The 25,278-nt window shown below is 43.2% G+C and overlaps 1 protein-coding gene across 1 annotated transcript; it reads left to right on the forward strand.

Annotated features, from left to right (window-relative positions):
• Positions 1-384: 384 nt before the first annotated feature.
• On the forward strand, positions 385-4,820 carry LOC131321193 (uncharacterized). Its single transcript, XM_058352197.1, has 6 exons — positions 385-502; positions 1,459-1,640; positions 2,100-2,196; positions 2,311-2,921; positions 2,997-3,454; positions 3,548-4,820. Exons 1-6 carry the CDS (start codon positions 385-387, stop codon positions 4,818-4,820), a joined length of 2,739 nt encoding a protein of 912 aa, XP_058208180.1.
• Positions 4,821-25,278: the final 20,458 nt, after the last annotated feature.

Genomic DNA, 25,278 nt, shown 5'->3' on the forward strand with positions numbered 1-25,278 from the left:
TATCCTGGGCTTCCCATGCGAGATTGGAATCCTAGGGTAACAAGGATGCTTGGGAAGTAAGCAATGCATTTATAAATACAAGGTAAACCTAGAGGCAAAAGGTACGTAATACGCTGCATTCATATTATTCGCCTACTGATAATTAGGGTTTTCTGGAGTACATGATACTAACTTAGGCATCGGAGGGCCGTTGCCACGAGAGGCAAAGGTGCGCTCACCCCCTGTCTGTTTTGCAGATTAGGGTTCCGAAGACGAACTAGGGTTTGGGAGAGAAGGCATGAGTAGCCGTTGCATATTGGTGTTGTTCTGAGCATCAATAGTTTTCATCCCCTTACAATTGGCTCCGTCTGTGGGAAACGAAAGAATTCCCTTTGAAATACGACTATGGTGGAAATAGATCTAGCAACACCACATGATCCAAAGAATCTGTTGGATGGAGGCGGAGATGGATCTCCACTCGGGGCTCCAAAAAAGTCTAAAGGCGGACACAAGAGGACCACAAGTAAGGGCCACCCCCTTATTGTCCATGACAACTCTAAGAGCAGAGAGGAAAGGACAGGCTCAAGATCCACGAGGAGGAGTAAATCCCACCAAAGGGATGAATCGGTTGCACACTCAAAAAGTGTGCACTACAGCAAGGATGTCCTCGATAAAAAGAGGCAAAAAATTGAGGAGTATGCTTGTTTGATCAAAAAATGAGAGCACGAGATCCGGGAGTTAGAGAGGATCCGAGAACACCCGGAGGACTCCGGACTCTCACCAAGAAATTCCAGGGGAGATAGGTATACTATGGTGAAATACAGAAAGGCTCTTTCGCAAGGAAGAAGGAGCAGAAGTAGAAGTCCCATCCCAAGGCGACACAAAGCTTCTCCACGAAAAAAAAGAGGAACAGGAGGAGCGGGGGCCGAAGTTCTACTCCTGAGGATGAGGGGACTAGAAAACATCATAGGGACAGGTACGAAAGACCTGATTTCGATTGGGAAAGGACTGGACCCAACAAAGAGAAGGGATTAGAAGATGGAACCATGACTGCACGAGAAGCAGCAAGGAAAGCACTCAGGAATATTGCATCCTCCCCTTTTGCAAAAAAGTTATAGGAGGCTAGGTTGCCGAGCAGGGTAAAGCATGGAACGTTCATCCCCTACGAGACAGATGCTGATCCCGTGGCACACATATAGCATTACCAGCAGGCGATGTTTATGCATGAAGGAGACGATGCAATCATGTGCAAGATGTTTGCATCAAGTTTGGGAAAAGTGGCTTTGACCTGGTTCCATAAGTTAGGCCCATGCTCCATCTGAACATGGGTGCAGGTGGCCGAAGAATTCATTGCTTGGTTCTTAACGAGCAGAAGAGCTCCAAAAACTTTTGAGAGCCTCTCCTTTATGAAGCAAGGAGAAGATGAACCAATCAGGAACTATGCAAAGAAGTACTTGGAAACTTTCAACGAGATTGAAGGTTGCAACGAGGAGTACGCGATAGCTACGTTCAAAATCGGGTTACCTGTTCAGGGAGAGCTGCATAAATCCTTGAACATGAGTCCAGTAGGAACGCTGGCAAAGTTAATGGAACGAATAGAGCAGCACGCCAGGAACGAGGATGACATACTCTGGGAGGACGACAAGATGGTTGCCGAGCAGGTCAAGGGGCCTGCGAAGAAAGCAGATAAGCCAGAGCCCAAAACTTATCGAGAATGGAAAGACTATGGGCAAGCTAAGAAAGAGCCGTACAAGGATAAACAAGCTCCGAATCCCAAATCTCTCTTTACGATAAATACGGTTTAAAAGGAACCCATTTACAGGATTTTTTATCGAATAAAGAATCAACCTTACTTTAAATGGCCCCCGACCCTGGGAGGAAACAAGGAAGCAAACCGGGCTACGAATCAACACTACAGTTACCATAAGGATTGGGGTCACATGACCGAAGACTGTGAGATGTTCAAGAAGCACCTTGACGATTTGGTTTCCCGGGGTTACCTCAAAGAGTTTATACAGGAAGATCCTAAAGATAAGGACAAAGCAATAGAGTTGGATTACGAACAAAATCCAAGGGGTATAATCCATATGATACATGGATTAACTAAACCTTATACGAAGAATGAGGTGAGATTACTCCAAAGGCGATTAAGGCACGACCAACATGTAATGCAGTTGGGGAAGAAAAGAGGACGTGACAAAAAGCTCTGCAACGAAGGCATAGTTTTCACAAATGAGGACCTGGAAGGAGTCTAGGTGCCCCATAATGATGCTTTGGTCATAACCCTACGAATTGGGGAATATGACATGGATAGAATCCTGGTGGATTCAGGAAGCTGCACGGAGGTGCTGTACTACGATGCTTTCAAGAAGTTAGGACTGACGCAGTCAGACTTAGAGCAGTCAATGACTCCCTTGGTCGGGTTCGGTGTAGGAGCAGTCTGGCCACTGGGCAAAGTAACGCTGCCTGTTCGGGTAGGGACAGTGGTACTACGAACCGATTTCCTAGTGGTGGATGTACCATCTTCCTATAACGCGATTATAGGAAGAGCGTGGTTGCATAAGATGAGAGCAATTTCCTCCACTTACCATCAGATGGTAAGGTTTCCTGGATCTAATGGCATTGAGAGGATTAGGGGAAACCAAAGGGTCGCCCACCAGTGCTTGATTTCCATAATCAAAAAAGCACCAAAAGCCAAGATGGTCCAAGCCGTCGAGGTTCCAAAACAGCCGACCATCGAGGACGTCAGAGGAAACCCAGCCGAGAAAGTTGTGGATGAGGGGTTAAAGAAAATTCAGATCAATAAGATTGATCCAAAAAGATATTTCCTAATTGGGGAAAATCTGAGCAAAAAAGAGGAGGAAGAGTTGATAGGGTTCCTCAAGGAGCATGTTGATATGTTTGCTTGGGTACCCGAAGAAATGCCTGGGGTGGATGCGAACGTAATTTGTCACCACCTAAATGTAGATCCACGACATAAGCCTGTGATGCAAAAGAAAAGATGATCAGCCGTACAGCACATAGATGCTATCATCAAGGAGGTTGACCGTTTGCTAGAAGCAAAAGCTATACGAGAAGTCTACTACCCTGAATGGTTATCTAACACTGTGGTGGTAAAAAAGAAAAATGGAAAGTGGCGAGTCTGTGTAGACTTTATGAATTTAAATAAGGCGTGCCCAAAGGACAGTTTCCCCCTCCCCAGGATAGATCAATTAGTGGATGCAACAGCTGGGTATGGGCGGATGAGCTTCCTTGACGCTTATCGGGGATATCACCAGATCGCCAAGTACGAGCCCGATCAAGAGAAGACTTCCTTTATCACGCCAAGGGGGCTGTACTGTTATAGTGTCATGCCTTTTGGTTTAAGGAATGCCGGAGCAACATATCAGAGGTTGGCAACGATTATGCTAAAGAAGTTGCTCGGCAAGACTATGGAGGTGTACATAGACGACATGGTGGTCAAGAGCAAGGAAAAGTGAGACCACATAGCTGATTTGAAGGAAGCCTTTGAGATACTGAGGGAATACAAGCTGAAGCTAAATGCCTCAAAGTGTGCGTTTGGAGTAAGCTCAGGGAAATTCTTGGGTCATCTTGTGACCATTAGAAGGATAGAGGCAAATCTTGATCAAATAGCAGCTTTGCAAATGCTCCAAAGTCCAAAGACCACGAAAGAGGTCCAAAGATTGACTGGAATGGCTGCGGCCCTTAACAGATTTATCAGTCGATCCAGTGACAAGTGCAGGCCCTTCTTTCAATTGCTAAAAAAGAGTGAAGGATATGAATGGGGGGCAGAATGCGAACGGGCATTCCAAGACCTAAACAAGTACTTGGCAGAAGCCCCACTCCTGTCCACTCTTGATTTGGGTGAGTCTTTGATTTTGTATTTAGCAGTTTCTGAGCATGCTGTAAGTGCAGTATTATTAAGGAATAAAGGGTCCGAGCAAATCCCCGTATATTATGTGAGCAAAACATTACTAGATGCAGAAACGAAATATCTGTCCCTTGAAAAATTAGTCCTGGCACTGAGGACTACAGCAAGAAAACTGCCCCACTACTTCCAAAGTCATAAAATTGTGGTTTACACAGAGTTTCCATTGAAATCTTTGCTACGAAAGGCAGACTTCTCGGGGTGTATTTCAACTTGGTCGGTAGAATTAAGTCAGTACGACATTGATTATCAGCCGCGCACTACAATAAAGGGGCAGATACTGGCAGATTTTGTAGCAGAATTTTCTCCTGCTGTGGTTCCACTGCCTCCTACGAGAAAGGAGCAGCCAGTCGGACCATCCACCAGGAAAGGTAAGGCATATGCTGAACAAAATCCCATAGAATGGAAACTATTTGTTGATGGTTCCGCAAGTAATTCCGGATCAGGGGTTGGGGTTGTGCTATTTCCTCCTAATGGAGTAATGTTAGAATTATCCATTCGACTGGGTTTCAGCGCATTGAACAATGTGGCAGAGTACGAGGCACTCCTGGCTCGCTTGAGAAGTGCAAAAACCTTGAAGGTAAAAAGAATACGAGTGTACTGTGACTCACAGCTTGTGGTGAACCAGTTGTCTGGAGATTATGAGGCCCGAAATGAGAAAATGGCGGCCTACGTGGAAGCCACCAAGGATCTACTTGACACTTTTGAGAAAGTGTACATTGAACAAATAAGTTCTGGGCAGAATGCCCACGCTGATTCATTGGCTTGGTTGGCCGCAGCTGTGCCAACCGAGTTCAAGAGAAAAGTGGCAGTGGATTATCTTGCTGAGCCAAGCATTGGAAGAAGAGTGGAATTGGTCTTGGACGTGAACCAAGGACCAAGTTGGATGGATCCAGTTGTGGAGTTCTTATGAGATGGGACACTCCCCACTGATAGAAAGGAGGCTCACAAGATAAAAACAAAGTCTACACGATTTTGGCTATCACCTGAAGGGAAGTTATATAGGAAATCCTTCACATGGCCGTATTTACTTTGTGTACACCCTGAGATGGTGCAGAAGTTTATTCTTGAGATCCACGAGGGAACATGTGGAAGCCACGCTGGAGGCAGGTCCATTGCCCACCAAGCAATCACCTAGGGTTACTGGTGGCCGCACATGCAAGAAGATGCAAAGATATACGTGAAAATTTGTGAGAAATGTCAGAAATTCTCACCAATGATCCGAAGACTTGGTACCATTGACAAGTCCTTGGCCATTCGCACAATGGGGAATGGATATCATGGGTCCGCTTCACAAGGCAACTGGAAATAAAAAATTCCTGTTGGTGGCGACAGATTACTTTACAAAATGGATTGAGGCAGAACCATTGGCTAAGATCACTGAACTTATAGTAGAAAGGTTCGTATGGAAGAGTATCATTACACGATTTGGGGTCCCTTATTCGCTAATTACGGATAACGGGTCCCAGTTCCAGAAAAAGTTCAAGGCTTTTTGTGCCCAGTATGGGATAATGAATTATTACTCGACCCCAGCCTGCCCTCAGAGTAACGGACAGACGGAAGCATCCAACAAAACCATACTTGACGAGATCAAGAAGAGGTTGGACAAAGCAAAGGGGAAAATGGCCCGATGAATTGCCACTGGTGTAGAGAGGTATTCCCGAACAGGTACAACTAAACGGCCGAACACGTGGTACGTGGGATCGCGGAATAAATACGATGAAATGAACCACCATGAGCGGTGATCGGCGATATGGACAAGTGGCATGAGAAGTCATTGGTCCAAGCTATCTGTTCGGTAGATAGAGACATACAATGGCATTGGTCCAAATAGTTAATACAGGACCAGTTACATGTGAAGTAGCTGGTCTAGGCAACTTGTTCGGTGACAAGAGAGCCGAACAAAGGAAGAACTCTAATCAAGAGTAAGTGCAGAAGGAATACTCTTGAAAGTTTCAGAGGTTATGAGATCTCGAGAGTATAGGATCTGGAAAAAAACCCAATGAGGATGGGACGTTCGGCAAGTTATGGAAAAGAACGAGAGTCCAAGATATTCTGGGTTTCCTATATGATATAGGAATCCTATGGCAACAGGGATGCTTGAGCAATAAGCATGCGCAAATCTATAAATAAGAGGTAAACCTAGAGGTAAAAGGTACGTAATACATTGCACTCATATTATTCTCCTACTGATAATTAGGGTTTTTCTGCTAGTACGTGATACTAACTTAGGCATCGGAGGGCCTTTGCCACAAGTGGCAAAGGTGCGCTCACCCCTTGTCTGTTTTGCAAATTAGGCTTCCAACGACAGATTAAGGTTCCGGTGAAGAGGCACGAATATCTGTTGCATACTGGTGTTATTCTGAGCAACAATTGTTTTCATACCCCTACAATTGGTTTTGTGGGCGCACCGAACAACGCCTAGGAGGTCTACGAAAGAGAACCCCTATTCATTAGCATATGGAACAAAAGCTGTGATTCCATTGGAGATGGGTTTGCCGACCAACAGGACCACTTTGGTTGAAAGTGGAGGCAATGACAGAGCCCTAGAGATGGAATTGGATCTCGCCGAGGAACGGAGAGAGAGGGCTCTGGTACACTTAGCCTCATATCAGGAGCAGCTGATGAAAAGCTACAACAAGAATGTCCACTCACGAGAGTTTGGTGTTGGAGACCTTGTGCTTCGAAAAGTGCTCAGCAACACTAAGATAGCCAACGAGGGCAAGTTGGGAGCCAATTGGGAAGGACAATATCGAGTTACTGAAATTGTGGGCATTGGGGCTTACAGATTGGCAGACCTGGAGGGGAACCCGGTACCAAGGCCTTGGAATGCCCATAATTTGAGGAGATTCTTTGTTTAAAAGACTTTAATTCAATTTTTATTCTATTTTAGGATAACACATCGCGATTGTGTGAGAATTACGAGTAAAATTCTCTTCTGTTTTGTCTTTATTAAGTTGCAAGGGGTACGAGTAACGCCCCCTTAAGTTCTTGAATTATGAATAAAATTCAGATTATAAATTATGAGGAAAATTCTTTTGATAGGACATTCTGTTTTTCCAAAATCTTTATTTTTGGGTACTTAAATATGAAGTCAGGCACTCCCTCTTCGACCTCCCTTCATATTGGGGAGCAGAGAGCGCGGGTCCGTGCGAATTTATAGGTTACAAAATTTACCAAGTACGAAAACACTTGGGTTGCATACGCAAACATGCATTGGTTGTCTAAGTATGTGAAACTTAGGCATGAGAGCAGCAAATATCTGAGTATGAGTAAACTTAGGCATTTGTCCAAATATGACAAATTTGGGTTGCATATGAATACATGCAAAACTTTTAGGTACGAATATTTGAGCACATGAACAAACTTGGAAGTGCATACGAATACATGCACAAACCACTAAGTACGAGTAAACTTAGGATTGACCCAAGCATGAATAAACTTGAGATGTATGCACGAAAAAGAAATGCAGTGGCATACATAAAGTATGAGATACTTAGATACAAACATACTAGACAGACAATTACGAAATACTTTGATGATATAACTTAAACCTGCACGATTGCAAATAAAAAGGCCACGAAGGGCCTAGCAAACCAATATCTAGGCCGTACAAGGCTACAAAAACAAATACTGCAAAGGACCAAATGCCTGTGTTAGACAAATTGTATTTGTGCCACGCAGGGCTAGATATACGGCCACGCAGGGCCAGCAGCTTGCTTTCAGGAAATTGAAATTGTTTGTCAAAAGGCAGAAATCATACTTTCTCTCCTATGGTAAGATCTTGTACAGAGGCCTGCGCAGGTGTGTCTTCCACAACCGTGCTGTCATCATTAGGGCCACCACTGGCTTCCTTCTGGCCAGGGTTGGTCACGTTATCACTTTGTTCGGCGTCAGCATGCTGTTCAGAAGCACGAGCATCTAGCTCCCTGTCAAGACTGTCTTCTTCCTCAGCAATGTCTTCCTCAGGCATAGCAGCAGAGCTTGGTAGGTCGATGTTGGTCCAGAGAGGAGAGGATTTAGGTACCCCAACTTTTGTAGGACACGCTGTCCATGAGGCAACCCGTATTTGATCTTGGATCCCAGGCATTTGATTCTTGTAGCTCTTAGTAGCTACTTTAATCCCTTCATTATACCCCAGCTCGAATGCAGCTTTGGCTTCATTTTTGCTTGCCTCCAATTCCGTAAGGGATTGGTTCAAGCTGTCCTCAGCCCCTTTAAGCTTGCTTTTCAGCTTGTTCGCCATCCCCCGGGTTTGGTTCCTCTCCCTTTCAAGCCTAATAATGGTGTGCTGGAGTTTGGTGTTGTCACTTACAAGCTTGGCACGTTGGGGTTCGGACTGGCCTAGCTTCTGGGCCATTGCCACCATCTTCTGCATTGCCTGGAAACCCAAACAGTCAACACAAACACAAGGGGATATGATTTAAGTAAAAACGAGGAAGTTTACCTTGGCACTATGGGACATGAATGAGCTGAGGAGGTTATCAGGAGAGCATGCCACTTCTTTTTACATGTCTCCCAACAGAAGAAAGGCCTGGGACAGAGCAAGGGCTGTCCCCTCAGATTTTACACTGTCTCAAGTAGAGACAGGCTGATTTCCATCGGCAAATGGGGGAGCCCATATAGGAGCTGGAGATGATGAGGATTGAAGGGGCCTTTCCTGTGATGATTCCACCCGCTGACGTTTGTCCCGGTGGCTAGCTTTAATTTCTTCTGGGGAGAACCCTGGAGGAGCGTCAGTTTGGATATGGGCACGACGACCGTGACCTTGAGAACCACTTTGGCTCCGAGCAACATTCCGACCCCGACCGGCGCCGGGAATAGTGAGAAGGCTCCCCAGGTCGATAGGTCGGTTCATCTCTGGAGGTGGAGGAGAAGGGGTGTAGCCGCTAGATGTAGAACTAGAAGCTTCATCGGCAAGAGGAATTGGCTCGTTGGGGATTGGTGGTGTTGAGAACGCCTTTCTTCTTGTTCGGGGATCGAACTAGATGGACCAGCTAATATAGGATTGTCGGCTGCACGGGTACGCCGATCAATAAAACCACCATATGAAGCTCTATAGCTAAGGAGCACCTGTGCTGCTCTTGCTCGGCCCAAGAGGTATGCTCTTTCACTGTTGAAAGCAAGCGCATGCCTGATATCCGCTACATTGACCTGTGGGGTTATGATGTTGTGACCCTGATTGATGTTCGTAGCTGTAACATATGCAATACACAACATTAAGTAAAAGCATGAAAAGGCTTTGACTGGAAGAAAAACACATGGATTAGGAGGAAAGCACTAACGTGGGCTCCCGAATATGTGAGGAGCATGAAAACCAATCACTTGGCCATCCTCATCTCTGGGTTCGAAGTTGCCCGTAACAATCAGAAAATCATCGTCATCCCCTCGAGCGGAATCAGGGAGTTCAAGGACGAGTTTCTTTCTAGAATCCCTACTCTTTAAGTAATATGTGAGGGCATCCCCGGTTCTGGAGATGCTGTATAAATGGTGGATGTCGTGTAAACCTAAAGACGTGCCTAACATTTGATTTAAGGCATTTATACCCATAACCACGCGAAAAAAATTGGCTGAAACCTGCATTGGGGAAAGCCTATAGTAGGCCAGAATTGACCTGACGAAGCAAGGGAGCCAAAGGAAACCTAACTCCGCCCTCGACAACGGCAACAACAGGAATATGAAGGGTGTCGAAGTCAAAACTTTCACGGATAGCATCCTCAGGGGCCAGAGCAGTGGCCACATTATTAGGAATCTCGTAACGACATCTAAAATTGGCCATGGCCTGAGGAGTGTTACAATGCCTACGAAACCTCCCCATGACCAAAAGTTTGGGTTTTTCAAATGAAAAAGGGAACGAAGAAACCCTAAAACGACTGTAGAAACCTTAAATCAACGTAGGAAATGGAGCAAAGAGAGGAATGATGACTTACGAATCAATGGATGGAATCCCTAAAGCAGAAAAGAAGGGGCCTCGAGATGATGAACAGAGCTCCAATGGAGGGTATGCACGAACTTTCTTTCTGCAGAGGGAGTCTAGAGACAGAATGGGGTTTTGAAAATGGGATGAAAACCCAAATATGCCCTAATAAATGGGGTGGCGTATGTGGAACGTCACCCCAGACGCCGTTTTGGGCGTTCCATCCCCTGAAGGATGTCTATTCACATTTAATACGGGCGGTGCGAACTTCGCCACGTATAAAGCTAAGGGCAGGAAAAGCCTGTCCAGCGCAAACGACAAGGTGTTTGAACTGGATTAATGATGGAACTTGCACCAATTTTTGTGGAATGAATTTGCTCGGTTCAAGGAAGCTTTGCTCGCTATTTAGGCAGAAATAACAAGTAAAGCTGGGGAGCAATTGTAGGGAGGTATTCCAGAATAGGTACAGGTAGGGCCAAAACACGTGATGAGAGGGACCATGAGATAAGTACGATTGGGGTAGTCGTTGTGCAAGATGGTGGTTGAACATGGGCCAATGACATGAGAAGCCATTGGTCCAGGAAGACTGTACAGGGTCAAGGTCCAATAGACATGAGAAGTTATTGGACCAAGAAATAGAGTGAAGAGCAGTAACACGCGGAGTTACTGGTCCAAATAGTCTGTTCGGCGACGAGAGGGCCGAACACGAGGAGAATTCTGAGGAAAGCAGCCTCAGGTGCAAGGAACACTTTGGAAGGTTCCAAAACAGAAGTATTCCGTTAAGAATGTAGGGTCTGAGAAAGATACCCAACGGGAATGGGATGTTCGGCCTTTTATGGAAAATAGTCCTAAAAGGATTAAGGTAATAAACTGATAAGGGAACGAGAATCCAAGATATCCTGGGTTTCCCATACGAGATTGGAATCCTAAGGTAACAAGGATGCTTGGGAAGCAAGCACCTATGCATCTATAAATACGAGGTAAACCTAGAGGCAGAAGGTACGCAATACGCTGCATTCATATTATTCACCTACTGATAATTAGCGTTTTCTAGAGTACGTGTACTAATTTAGGCATCGGAAGGCCGTTGCCACGAGAGGCAAAGGTGCGCTCACCCCTTGTCTGTTTTGCAGATTAGGATTCCAAAGACAAACTAGGGTTTGGGAGAGAAGGCACGAGTAGCCATTGCATATTGGTGTTGTTCTGAGCATCAATAGTTTTCATCCCCTTACAGCCACCCCAGTACACTGAACAATCCTCTTATGATTGCAAACGTGCAGGGATGGTCCCCCCCTCTCTCTTACAACTCCTTTCAAACAAGTCCCATGCATTTAATGCATGGAGACTTCCTCTCTAACTCAACCAACCATTTCAGCTGGTTACCACCCCCCCTCTCTCACCCCTTTGGCTTATATATAACCCCTTGCATTTATATGCAAGGGGTTACACTCATATATAGCTCCTGAGCTCTTTCTCTCTCTTTTTTTGGTCTTTGCTTCCTCTTTTTTCATTCATTCATTGAAAGAGTAACCAAAGGACACTCTCTCACACACCATCTATACCCTTTTACTCATCATCCATCCCTCAAACTTCAAGTTCAAAGCTTAAACATTCCATCAACCTCTAAACCAAAGGTATACCAACTTTTGTAACTTTCTGTTCTGACCCCTGAGGGGGGCTGGTAGGGTCAAGGCTGGTAATCAATACCAGTCCTGGCCTTAAAGCTGGCAAGGTTTCAAAGATCATGCATAGCAATCAATGGCGCACGCTGGTAGAGTTAAGCCATACGCCAGTCATGGCTGTACGTGCAGTACTGGCGTGGGATTAGTGGTTGGCTGTTTTATGTTTTTCTTTCTATTTTAATCACCTTATTGCATGATAAGAACCAGTCTACTGTTTTGCTGTATTTTAGAACTATGTAGCTGTAGAGTTCAATATTTACTTATATTTGCTTTGGAATGCCTCTGGGTTCTTTCTGGTCATGTTCCAGAGTCCAGAAGGTGCAAAGCTAAGCACTGGATGAAATGATATAACTGGTGTACGATTTCTTACCATTGGCGTACGACAGTCATGTCCACCCCAGTGGTTGGCCCTTGCATGGTAGCTAGGCCTTGGCCTCTGTTTATTTCCCCACACTGTTTATGGGGTACTATGTTCATTTTATTTCTCTAAAGTCATTTCATCTGTTTGTAACTGTATATATTCTGCTCTATAAACTACTGGGTGTGCACTGGTCCTTTCCAGAGCCCAGAGGGTTGAAAACAAGAGCTGTGAGTTTAGGCATACCGGCACACGCCAGTTCTGGTGTGGTATACGTAGGTTATTTCTACATGCAGTGGTTCGACCAGTGCATGCAGGTTTCTCCCTGCGTACGACACTCCGAACCAGTGTGTTTCAGTCTGTTTAAGGCGCTCACAGGTGCTCGTTCTCAATCTATATTAACTATTTCAATAAGTCATCCATCACATTTTGTCATATAATGCAATTTGTTACAGTTTTAATTCCCCTTAACTGTTCCCCTGCCCTAACTGGTTAAAAAAATGATCAATGAGAGAAAAATGCAAATGTTTTATAAAATGCCTGAGTAGAGACTGATCTCCGGATTGGGCGAGAGAGGTGCCTTAAAACCCTTCCCCTCTCATAACCTGGTTCTCGAACCTCAGATATCGAGGATGACGACGGTCCAGTCTACAAAGTCTTTTTCCAATCAAAACGTAGCAAGCATTTCAAGTTCGGTTCCTTGGGTGCATACCGCAAAACCCGAGTGGCGACTCTGAATTGTAGCGTTTCGCCGCGCTTTCCAAAAAGGGCGCACCCGATTTTATACACAAATAAAAATTTTCAGGGGTGTGTGCCCACAGTGGCGACTCTGCTGGGGACTCATTGCATTGATTGATATTTGGAAATTAATACATAAATGAACAATCTTTTCAACAGTCTATCAAAATAGTACGCTCCGCGCTGCTGAAGAACGAAATGGTAACGTAACAGGATCTCATATCCGACCAATCCGAATTAGGGCTTTTACTATTGTTCACTTGTGTAGTTTTCTCCAAGTGTTGATTAATAAAAGTGAGCCAAGCTTAAAAAGGCATTTTTCAAAACACTGCGTTTCTCTCTCATTCAATCATTCTTTGGCATTCTTCATTTGCATCAATGTTGGTAAGCCTCGATGAGGTTTTGGGTAACCGGCACAATTTATTGGAGCCCAGGGTCCTCGAACACCCAACAACCTTGGACGATGATGAGTTGTACTACCGTTCGACCATTGCTTTGCTATACGCATTGCAATGGGAGGTATATCGCGGCTCGAGTCAGAGGAACCCCTTTAAACCAAAACCGGCCTCTACATGTGTACAATGCACTAAAACCATCCAACCTAGGATAGGAACCCGCAGGGTAGGACTACTTGCATCTAACCCCATATACTGTCAGTGGGTACAAACACAAAGTAGGTTAGGATCAAAGAGAGTGAATACAAGACACAGGATATATTAGGGAAACACTGACTTGATTACTAGCTTGCTTTCTTGCAACGGGGAAGCCCTCCTTTTATAGACATAAGGAGGGGAGTACAGATAATACAGATGGTACCCATAATTGAACATCACTGTTCTTAGTCTTCCAATCTACGTCCATCTGCAAACCTACAGACAACATTACAAGACACCAATTATTGTAACTAACTATTACACCAATTATTATGACACCTGAATACAAACAAACACAGACAATTCACCCATTCCTAAAGGAAGGACGTGATCATAACATTGACTACTTTTTTACATCACATCTATTAACAGTACAGCCCAATAATACCACTTTCAACAGTATAGACCAATAATTTACACCACAGAAACGAGACAGCTGACAAGAGCACATGTTTGTTATTCTGGATTATCTGTACCACTGCTTCCAGAATAGTCTTCAATTCTGTCAGTCAAGTAATACTGTTCCAATAGATAGCGAATATTTTGGCGCCATTCTTCCGGATAAGTATCATTGAATTTCCAATTTGCAGATTCATAATGGAGAAGAGATGAGGGAACTTCTGCAGGTGTCAATTCATTGAGTGAACACAGTGTTTGAGTCATGACAAGATAATTTCCACTGTCGCTCTAGATGCTTTGAGACTCTGGATATGCATAGAGGAATATGGTGTGATACTCCTTTCTCCATGTAATAGAACCATCTGGATTGGGATGACTCTTGTTGTTACGACTTGTCCAAAAAGCAAATTGGAGATCTTTGCATGCATTATTGGGGATTTGTTTGATCTTCTGTTGCCAGTAAGATATGCTTCCAAAGAGCAAGAGAAATTTCAAAAAGAAATCCTCTGGAAGATGGACCTGATTGAATGCCGCATGAGCCAGATACACCAATACTGCTGATTTATTAAAACACACACTTATAGTATACACATCGACTAAATACCATAAGAGGAGATAGGCTTCTTTTTTGAAATAAAGGACATTGTGGTAAGACCCTTCAAACTGGGTGAGAAAGGGATAGACAGGATGGAAAGGTAAACCTTTTATGGGACCTTCATCAAGACCATACTTGAAAATACAGAGATGTTGAAGGTTTTGACACATTTGGACACACCTAGAAAGAAGGGTTAACTCCAAAATTTAACACTGAAGGTGGACAGGAAGATTAACTGGTGGAAACAGGAAATCATTGGGAAACGACCAGGAACAAAGGAATGTGGTTTTGTTTTTGAAAATTGGTTGATTTCTTTTTTGAGCCTTGACAGAAAATCAGGGAGGACATTTGTTTTTCCTTTTACGTGAACAGCATCAAAACTCCAATTGGAAAACCAATTTGCCCATCTGAGTAATTGTGCCTTTGGAAGGTGCTTCTGTTTGAACTTGAGCATGCTAGGGAAACTCATCATATCAGTCTCAATTAGAAAATGATGACCGATTAGATGAAATTCAAACTTCTCAATGCTCCTTTTGATTGCCAGAATTTCTTTATAAGTAGAATGGTAATGAAGTTCTGCTGGAGAGAAAGCACCACTCTTGTATCCACAAATTCTGCGCTTTTGTTTAGAATTTTCTTCCAAAAGAACTGCTCCCCAATATAGATCAGAGGCATCTATCTGAAGGACTCTCTTCCCATCTGAAGGTATGGTTAATGGAGGAAGAGTTTTGGCTATGGCTTTGAGGTCTTTTATAGCTTTGGTACAATGTACTGACCAAGGAGGAAAGGTTTTCTTTAGTAGAGCTGATAGAGGAGTACAGTATTGGGCAAGGTTGGGAATGAAATCAGCCATATAGTTAACAATTCCAAGGAACTGTTGAACTTGTTTGATTGTGAGATTTTCATCTGGAAAATGGTCAAGTTGGGAGGCTATATGAGGTTGGAGGGCATATTGACCTTTAGAGATATGCATCCCTAAAAAATCAATTTCTGGTTGAGTAAGAAACATTTTTTCCTCTGAGAGCATGATACCATGGGTTTGGACCAGGGAATGAAAAATTTGTAGTAGAACAACATGAAACTCAATATCTGGGGTAAAGAGTAAGATGTCATCAATGTAGACGAGGGCTGAGGATAGAATGGGAGCAAATATCCGAATCATGGCCTTTTGAAACAAAGATGGGGCTGTTTTTAATCCAAAAGGCATGACTGAGCACTGGAAGTAGTGATCTGGAATGCAAAAACCAGTTTTGAGGCGATCATCTGGATGGATGCCCAGCTGCCAGAAACCTGCTTTCAAGTCAAATTTTGAGAAAATTTGAGCTTTAGTCAAGTTTGCGAAAAGAACACTTCTCCGAGGAAGAGGGAATTTGTTATCCTGCAAAAAATGATTAAGAGGCTGGTAGTTGATAACCAGGCGAAGCTTTCCTCTTATTTGCTCGGTCCTTTTGTTCACATAAAATGCTTCACATGCCCACTGAGAGGTTGTGGGCTCAATCAAACCTTCTGACTGGAGTTGCTGGAGCTCTTGAATAGCAAGCTGGTAATGGTCTGGGTTCATTCCATGATGGGTGGCTTTGGTGGAATTGATGTTTTCATTTTTCTTAAAGGGAAGAGAAATGAAGAAATCTGGGTTTTTCCAGAGTGGATTGGAGCATTTGGTGAGGAACTGAGAATGGGATTCAGCACAAGAAATTTGGATTATGGCTTCTTTGATGGAGGAGAAATTTTCGATGGAAAAGAGATTTGGTTGGGTGGTCCAGGGTAACAGGTAGTTTTTGTATTTTAAAACTTTTTTGAGCCAGGAGACTTTGCTGAGATTTTGGAGGATATCAAAGCCTAACAATAAATCTTTTCCTGGGAGATCATAACCATAGACTTGGTGTTTTATGGTGTATCCTGGAAAAAGTTGGATGGTAATAGGCTTACTGATTAGAGTGATGACAAAATTTTCTCCATTGGCTGCTGTAAAGGGTCTAAAACACGATTGCCAATAGGACCTGGGGAGAATTGCTGGGTTGAGAATGGAGGCTGCTGCACCAGTATCAAAGAAGGCGATAACTAGTATAGGTTTCTCATATTTTCCAAGCAAGATTTTCACCTTGGCTAAGGGTTGAGCCAGCATGATGTTTAAGAACTCAAATGTTTGGATTTCATAGGGGAATGAGTCAGAATCATCAGAAGAATCATCTGATTCTGATGAAGAGTCATCAAAAGTAAATGCAAGGACTGCTTTAGCCGTTGCTTCATCATCAATAGAAAATAATGATTCAACATCGGCATCTTCAAGATTATCATCAATGAGAGCCAAAGAGCTCACCATCTTGTCCCTTGCTGCTTTATTTGGACACTGTTTGGCATAGTGCCCCTTCTTTCTGCATATGTAGCAGCGATCAGACTTTCGCTGCCCTCTGCACTTTTTCTTCTTGAAGAATTTCCATTTCCGGCGTGAGAACTTGCCAGATTTTGAAAACTTGCCAGGAGACTAGAACTTCCATTTCTGAAAGTGTTTGGACTTCCGATATGAAGGACGACAAGTGCACTTCTTGTCTTTGCACTTTATAGATAGGTCAGGTCGGTTACTGCTCTCGAGTCCATCTTATGCTAATTAGGACGCTGCCTGGCCTGATAAAGAGTCGTGCATCTTCATGGTACATGTTATCAAAATTTCAAAGTCCTTGGATCAACGAGACTTTGGGAAATCAAGACTTCCTAAGTCCTTGCCTAACGCTCGATCGAGGTTTCAAACAGAACACGAGGAACAACTGAGAGAATGTCGTGATACTTACACCAGGCTCCGGCACAGTGCTGCTTATGCCGGTTTGGTTATGGTATCACGTCATTTACACCGAGTTGTTTCGATTCTAGCATTGAAACTTCGAGAAAGGAATAGTCAAAGTCTGTAGGCTATTTTGGCATCTCTTAGTGATAGTCGATCCAATCAAGGATACACCGTCAAAAAGAAATCTGAGGTTTTTTGGCAGGGTCTGAATGTCATGAGACGGGTTTGTTTCCTAGTTGTAGAGTCTAGGAGGACACAGACGACGTTGATATGTGCATTTTCCATTTTTTCATTTCGTTCAAATAAATTGCTGCAGGCTGTCATTGAGCTCTTGTACTTTACTGTCTAGCCGTTGCACCGCCAGGGAAAATTTCCGAAATCAAGAGCCAAACTTGCTTGAGAACGTTCGTCGAGTCTGTCTGTAAGAAGATTTGGTAGGGGTTTGCTTTTCAGTCAGTCACAACAGAAGCTCTGGCTTGTACTTTGTCAAGGGGGGATTCACCGCCACCTACTCCGTCTACTCCATCTCCACCTTCATCGCCGAAGCTTGTCAAAATAGAAGTTCTAGTCATGGCTGATGTCCCACGTCAGAATATTACTATTGTCTTGGCAGATCTCCAGCACAACTTGGCTATCATGCAGCAAAGGGCCGACTAGGCCGGTGCTTCCATGGCCACTCTGCATGCCTTAATCGAAGAACGATTGCCGGCAGGAGGAGGAGGCGGTGAAAGGAGCGAGCGTGAGCCCGTGGCCGAAGAAATTCCTTAAATCGAAAACCCCAGCCCAAACCCCGACATGGCTACACTTATTGCAAAAATGGCAAAGCTTGAAGAGACTGTCTCCAAGTCCGAAAAGATTGGTGCTGGTGGGTTGGACATGGACCGACTTTGCCCATTTCCTAATGCTAGGCTACCCGAGAGGTTCAAAATGCCGGATTTTGCGAAGTTCGACGGAACTAGTGATCCGAAAACTCATCTTTTGGCTTATCATGGTGCGATGATACTGCACGAAGTCGAGGAAGATGCAATGGCTCAATTGTTCCCATAAACTTTCTTTGGCCTGGCCTTCCAATGGTTCTTGTTGCTTGACGTCTCCAAAAGAAGGACATGGAAGGATATCGGCGCGGCAATCAATGCCCTGTACAGTTATAACTCTCAACTCAAAATGACCACTCGAGAGTTGGAATCAACCAAAATGCCTGCAAAAGAGTCTTTTGCGGATTTTATCGAGAGATGGAGGGGTAAGGCAGCTCTAATGACCAATCGCCCGAGCGAGAAAGACCAGATCCGCATCATCTCTCGTAACCTGTAGCCCGACTTTGCCAAGAACCTTGTGCTAGTCCAAGTAGCCAACTTCGAGACTTTCTTTGAATCCGGTCTTGCCATTGAAGAAGCTCTCCAAATAGGTGTTCTGCCGAGGAGTGACACTTCCTCTTCAGCTTCAAAATCTAAGCCCCGTGCTTACACCGGGAACAGTACTGCTCTATTTGGCGGTAAAAACTATGCCAATGCAACTTCTGCTAGCAACAACGCCATTACTCAAAGCTCCAACCACATTGCGGATGTCAACCAAGTGCAAACCCCTCAAAAACCCTGAAATAAAAATCAACCCCAGAATTTTGCCAACTTCGAGGCACCACTTTCCTCGGTGTTGGAGAAGTTAGTCAAGACCGGTCAACTCAGGCCCTTGACTCCAACCCCACTTCCTCAAAATCCACCTCCCAGCCATAACCCAAAATGTCTTCTGCGCCTACCATCAGATGCCCGGCCATCATACAGATTCTTGTTAGCGTCTCTGACATGCAATACAAGATTTGGTGGACAGTGGCACCCTTCCAACTCCACCTACTAAACCCAATGTCATCTCCAACTCCTTGCCCAACCACAATTCTAACCCACAAATTAACCAGATAACCCTCAGCTCCACTATAATCAACCCTAGCTCCACCATATTCAACCCCACCAGCCATATCATCCCAGAAAATCACCCTAAACTGGTTGTAGCCATCCCGACTGATCTCAGTGTCAACATGCTAGCAGTTGGTTGGAACATGGAAGACAAGGCTGAGGAGTGGAAGAAACTTTATAAGGATTGGAACGAACGCTACCACTTGGGTTTCCCTGAAGCTCCACAAGTCGATCAAAAGTGGTTGGACCATTGGGAAGGTGAATGGAATGTGGCACAGGCAAATCCTTTGGATGGCCTATCTCTGTTCATGCTCTTCCATCAGCCTAAACCAGTCATTCCCGAGGAGGAAGTTGAAGAGTACGTTTGGGACCCAAAGCCCGATGCAGCACAGCTAGCATGGGGTCACAATTTCAACATGAGTCGAGTTGACTCCGATAATGACATAGACGAACGATACTTGAACTTCTATGTTAGGGGAGAACTTATTCCCGATGAGAGTCGCCAGCTTAGGGCTTTTCTACCTCTCATAGACTTAATTTCAAACGCTATACATGAATGCGTCCCCGAGTGCAATCCCACCCTCAATATAGTCTCAGTGGAAGAACCGCGTCCGTTTGTGGCTCCTAGCGATGATTGCTCTATCATGGTCTTGAATGCACCGCCCGATGATCTTTGGGATGTGAATGAGATTGTTGATCTTGGTAAAACTCCACCGCCTGTCGATCTTTGGGATGCAAACAAAGTTGTCGATTTGGACATGGGAAACGAGGTATGGACCGTCAACATTACTCTTGTGGATGAAGGATTTTGAGATGTTCCGTTCGTTACCAACCCGGGAACGCCTTTCATGCATCGACCCTGCGATAGGACTTTTCACATACGGAATCATAAAGCATTCATTAAAATCTTGAAACTAAACTAGCAAGATCATCCAACTGAATATTATACCACAAGTAATACAAGCAATTCATGTATGCATGCTCATAACCATCCTATAGATCAAAATACGAATACTTCTAAACAAGCGATAAGTTTCTATCTTTTAAAAATCCATTCTTTCTTCATTTGTGAAAAGTTCAAAACAACACATGTTTATTGAAGTAAAAGTTCATTTTTCAACACGTATCATACCACCATTAGCAAAACGAGTTTGTTAACCATCATGCATTCTAAACGATAGATAACCTTAAAAATATTTTATGTTATACTTTGAACTAAAGAGTAAAGACATCTTATTTTGCAAGATACGGTTCTACGCTATACGTTGAGTTAGGGGACAATGGATCCTACATATACTTAGAGATAGCGTATATGGAACTCTACCTTACTTCTTGGCGGTTGGTCGGTTTTGCAAAGGATAAAGGTCGGCAAGTATAGTTAGATTCTACCTTATTCCTGAAGATACGGTTCTAACAACCCTGATTTTTAGTAAGTAAAAATATCGTTAAAAATTTAAATTTTATTTTAATACTTGGATTTGCTTCCAAAAATTCATTTTTAACTTTAATAATCCGTCATAACTAGATTTGAAACTTATAAAATTATATTTTTTGGCTAGAGATTCTACTTGGCAAGTATAGTTAGATTCTAACCAATTAGTTAGAGGAACCTAACTACCAATTCATCTAGTTGCTTTCTCCTAACCCTAGATGAGCCTTTTGAACCTCCTTGAACCTTTTGAACCTTTCAAACCCTAATAAAACCTTTTGGACCTAGGTTATTATATACATATACATACACATACACATATATATGACTAGTCAATCAAGTCATACTTGTCATCTTGGATCTTTACCCATTGGACGATAAAAGTTAGGGAAACTTTTATCCATTGGACAATAGACTTTCCATTAAAAAGATATCTATGCTAGATTGTTAAGTATAAAGATATAATTATATATAGGTATATATACACATGCCTAAAAGGACATTTAAGCATTTTTTGAGTAGATATTACTTCACCCCATTAACTATTGGTCAATAACTACTAGGAAAATTATTACCCATTGGATAATAGAGTTAGTCTTACCAACAAGTACTAAGGTTTATTAAATAAATCATTTTCTAGATTTCCCATGTGATGATATACTTATATATATGTACCTAGTAGATTTAATACACTAGATTTCCTAAGTACATAATCTAGTATTATAATGAAACATGTGCCAATTTGGACTATTTTAATAAATGATTTTGATCTTATAATTTTTTATTGGAAACTTGAAAATCTTACTAGATTTCATAATACTATTATATATATACTTGGACATGTGTGTGTGTGTGTATATATATAATAGTATAATAAGAACATGTGTTTAATAGATTTGTTTATTAGGAAAATCTTGGCCTAAGAAATCTTAAAGATTATATAGTACCTTAAGTATATTCTTATATATATAATACTTGGATATGGAAGTACATATATATGTAAGAAAGAGAGAGAGAGATAGAGAGAGAGAGAGAGAGAGAGAAAGAGAGAGAGGAGGAGGGGCGAGAGAGAGAGAGGGAGAGGGAGAGGGCGAGAGAGCGAGAGCGAGAGAGAGAGAGGGAGAGAGAGAGAAAGAGAGAGAGAAAGAAAGAGACAAAGAGAAAGGAAGAGAGAGAGAGATTGGATTGTACATTGATCTTCCATGATCTTCTTACATCCTTTCAATCTATGGTTATATACATCTCCAAGCAAAATTTATCTTCCAATGTCCTTTTATATTCTTTTAATCACCAAATCTTGTACAACCCCTCCTTTCCTCCACCAATCTTTCCAAAATCAAATCCAAAGTACCAAATCTAGCCATGCAAGCCTAGAACTAGATCTTGATCTTTCAAGGAGAGCATGACAAGTTCAATAAAAAAAAAAAGAGATATGGAGAGGGAGAGGGAGAGAGAGAGAGATTTTGGGTGAGAGGGAGAGAGAGGGAGCCTTGGCCTATAAATAGCAAGCTCATTCAAGCTTAAACTCACATCTTCACTCCTTGCTCCAACTTCTCTCTAGAATTTCTAAGCTTTCCAAGTTTCAAAGTTCTAGTTTCTTGAGTTTTCTTGAAGTTCTTGAGAGCTACCACCAAACCACCTCCCAAAACCACCCCTAGATCTTTAAAGTATCCTAGTTTAGTTAGCAAAGTTGTTTCTAGGAAGAGAAAATCCATCTCTCTTCCTTTCGAAGCACTTCAGAGCCGTTACGCCGCCGATTCGCAAAACCGACAACCAACTCTCAAAACCGACCAACCGCTAGTAAGGTAGGATTCCTTGTTCACCAATTCTACGTATAGAACCGTAAGTTAGAAAGTAGAATCATCTTATCCCCTTTCTCTAACTATAAGTAGAATATCCTTAACCATTTTCTCTAAGTATATAAGGTTATCTATTGCTTGTAATGTTTGGAATGAATGATAGTTAGTAAACTCGTTTTGCTAATGGTGGACTTTTACTTCAATAAACATATGTTGTTTAGAACTTGCCGAAAAGGAAGAAAGAACGGCTTTCAAAAGATAAGACTTATCGTTGATAGAAGTATTCGTATTTGATCTTTAACATGGTTATGAGCATGCATACATGAATTGCTTGTAATACTTGTGGTGTGATAAAGCATAAGTGATTTTCACTCCAAAGGCGTTCGTACATGTGGCATTATGCTTTAAGTTGTGATTTGAGCATGCTAAATAACATAGAGTTGGATGATCTTGCTAGTTTAGTTTCAAGATTACAATGAATGATTTATGATTACGTATATGAAAAGTCCTACCGTGGAGTCGTTGCATGAAAATGAGACACATAAATCAAGAAAGTTAGAAACATGATACCTAGGGTGTGATAATGACAAGGCGTGTTTTAAAAAAGGAGAAAAGTTTTAAAACCCCAATGTGGCCGGACTTGCCCATTGTGGGAATGTGTGTGTGTGTTCCAATGGGAATCCGGAAAAGCGGAACCATTGTGAGGTTTGTGTGTGTTCCAATGGGAATCCGGATCAACGGAACCATTGTGAGGTTATGTGCATTCCCATGGGAACCCGGAGCGGCGGAACCATGTTGAGGAATGGCTTGGTTATCCGCGGAGAGGAGCCAATGCAATTGTGTGCCAATGGGAACCCGGTGCGGCGGAACCATTGTAAGGATACTCGAGAGACCGGAATGGCGGAATCGAGGTTGGGTGTGTAAAAACGATTTTAGAAATGTTGATATGGTTATGAAAATGGAGACACGGTCCACGATGAGTCGCGTAGGAGAAACTCAGAGAATCTTGGACACCAACGCTAGTTGAATATTGATTGTGAATGTGTCATTGTTAACCGTTTTGTTATGTATGCATAATCTATGTGAAAATCATCAGTTTTATGATCTATTGTTCGTAAGTTAAGGGTTAGTGGGTAAGGATTATCCTATTGAGCCTTCGTAGCTCATGGTGTAACCTTTTTGGTGACCCTGACATATTATATTGGTGGCGACGCTGGTATAATGTGTCAGACTTCGTAGATGAACAGGGTGATCTATACATTTTGGAGGCTTTTGGAGCCGAGGAGCTTACTAGGGTGAAAGAGCAGGCGGAGCTGTAGTTAGAAACCCTAGTTCCCTCCCTTGTTGAATAAATGTACTCTTGTGAGAATTATGATGTAATAATGAGCCAGATTCTCTTTAATTAGATATTCAATAAAATTGTTTACTTAATATACCCGGAAGTTGGGGGCGTTACATGTTTGCTCATAGGAATTCGGATGTTCAGTTGGAGAATTTCAAAATTAGATGTATACTTTGTTGTATTTCAGTTACATGTTAAATGCTATCGACACCCCATTCTGGACTGTCCAGAGAATGCTATTTTCCAATCTTTTTTTTCCCAATGATGATTAATGGTCGAAAACAGTCTGAGGACGATGGTGTGTTTGAGCGTCCCGAACCTCTTTCAAACCCCCTTCAAACCCTTCAAACCAGAGCCAAACAGCCCCAGCAAAACCCAAACTGGCTTACGCCAGTACTCTGATGACGTACGCCAGTTAGCTGCCACGTGTCGGTCATCGACCGTTGACTCAGTTATCACTGGCGCACGCCAGTCAAGCCCAGTCAAATCAACTTTATTCAGCCACATAGACGAGACTTTTGTGCCACCCTGACGTCGGCCACAGTCTCCCTGATGATTACTCTCGGCAGGGACGCTCCCCCTCTCTCCTACACCCCCCATCAAGGCAAGTCCCATGCATTTAATGCATGGGAAGCTCTCTTCTTGTTCCAACCAGCCAAACAGCCCTTAGCCCTAACTGATCTCAGTCCCTCTCTGTAGGGAGGTATTCCCGAGCAGATACATTTAGTTACCAAACACGTGATGTTTGGGAACACGAGGTAAATACGACTGGACTTATCGCCGGGCAGTTCGGTGAACAGCGATATGGACCAGTGATATGAGAAGTCATGGCTTCAAGCAGACTGTTCAATTATGATACAGCCGAACAGATGTAGTAAAAAACCTAGCACGTGATACGAGTGATCACGGGTTGAAAACAATGCAATCGATATCCGAATAAATGGTACGTAGGACCATAGTTTGAATATAGACAGGACAGTCATCATGCTAAACAAGTGTTCGGCAATATGGACCAGTGACATGAGAAGTCAATGGTCCAGGAAGGTTGTACGGGCTCAAGGACCAGTTACATGTGAGGTAACTGGTCCAAGCCGTCTGTTCGGCTATGAGACGGCCGAACAAAGATGGAACTCCAATCGAGAGTAGGAGCAGAGAGAATACTCTGGAAGATTCCAGAATAGTCATGTCTCATATAGGGATAAAGATCCCAAGAATATAGGATCTGAGAAAGATACCCAACGAGTATGGGATGTTCGGCTCTTAAAGGAAAAGAATCCTAAAAGGACTCTTTTCCATAAACTGATAAAGGAAACGAGACTCCTTGATATCCTGGGTTTCCTATACGAGTTAGGAATCCTATGGCAATAAGGATGCTTGGACAGCAAGCATCCATGAATCTATAAATATGAGGAAAACCTAGAGGTGAGAGGTACGCAATACGTTGCATTATTATTGCTTTCCTACTGATAATTAGGGTTTAACTGCTAGTACGTGATACTAACAAAGGCATCGGAGGGCCTTTGCCACGAGAGGCAAAGGTGCACTCACCCCCTGTCTATTTTGCAGATTAGGGTTCAGACGTCGAGCTAGGGTTCCGGTGAAGAGGCACGAATAAGCCGTTGCAATCCAGTTGATCCGAAGCGTCAATTGTTTTCATCCCCTTACAATTGGCGCCGTCTGTGGGAAACGAAAGAATTCCCTTTTGAAATACGACCATGGTGGAAGTAACTCCAGCAACGCCGCATGAACCAAAAGATGTGTTAGATGAGG

Source organism: Rhododendron vialii, chromosome 3a, assembly GCF_030253575.1.
Source record: "Rhododendron vialii isolate Sample 1 chromosome 3a, ASM3025357v1".
In the NCBI taxonomy this organism is placed as follows: domain Eukaryota; kingdom Viridiplantae; phylum Streptophyta; class Magnoliopsida; order Ericales; family Ericaceae; genus Rhododendron; species Rhododendron vialii.

Excerpts from the sequence above, each read along its gene's own strand:
- LOC131321193 (XM_058352197.1), top strand. The coding sequence starts at position 385 with ATGGTGGAAATAGATCTAGCAACACCACATGATCCAAAGAATCTGTTG. Across the intron at positions 2,197-2,310 it reads CAAAAAGCTCTGCAACGAAG|GAAGCTGCACGGAGGTGCTG; the intron begins GCATAGTTTTCA and ends TGGTGGATTCAG. Across the intron at positions 2,922-2,996 it reads TGCCTGGGGTGGATGCGAAC|CACATAGATGCTATCATCAA; the intron begins GTAATTTGTCAC and ends TCAGCCGTACAG.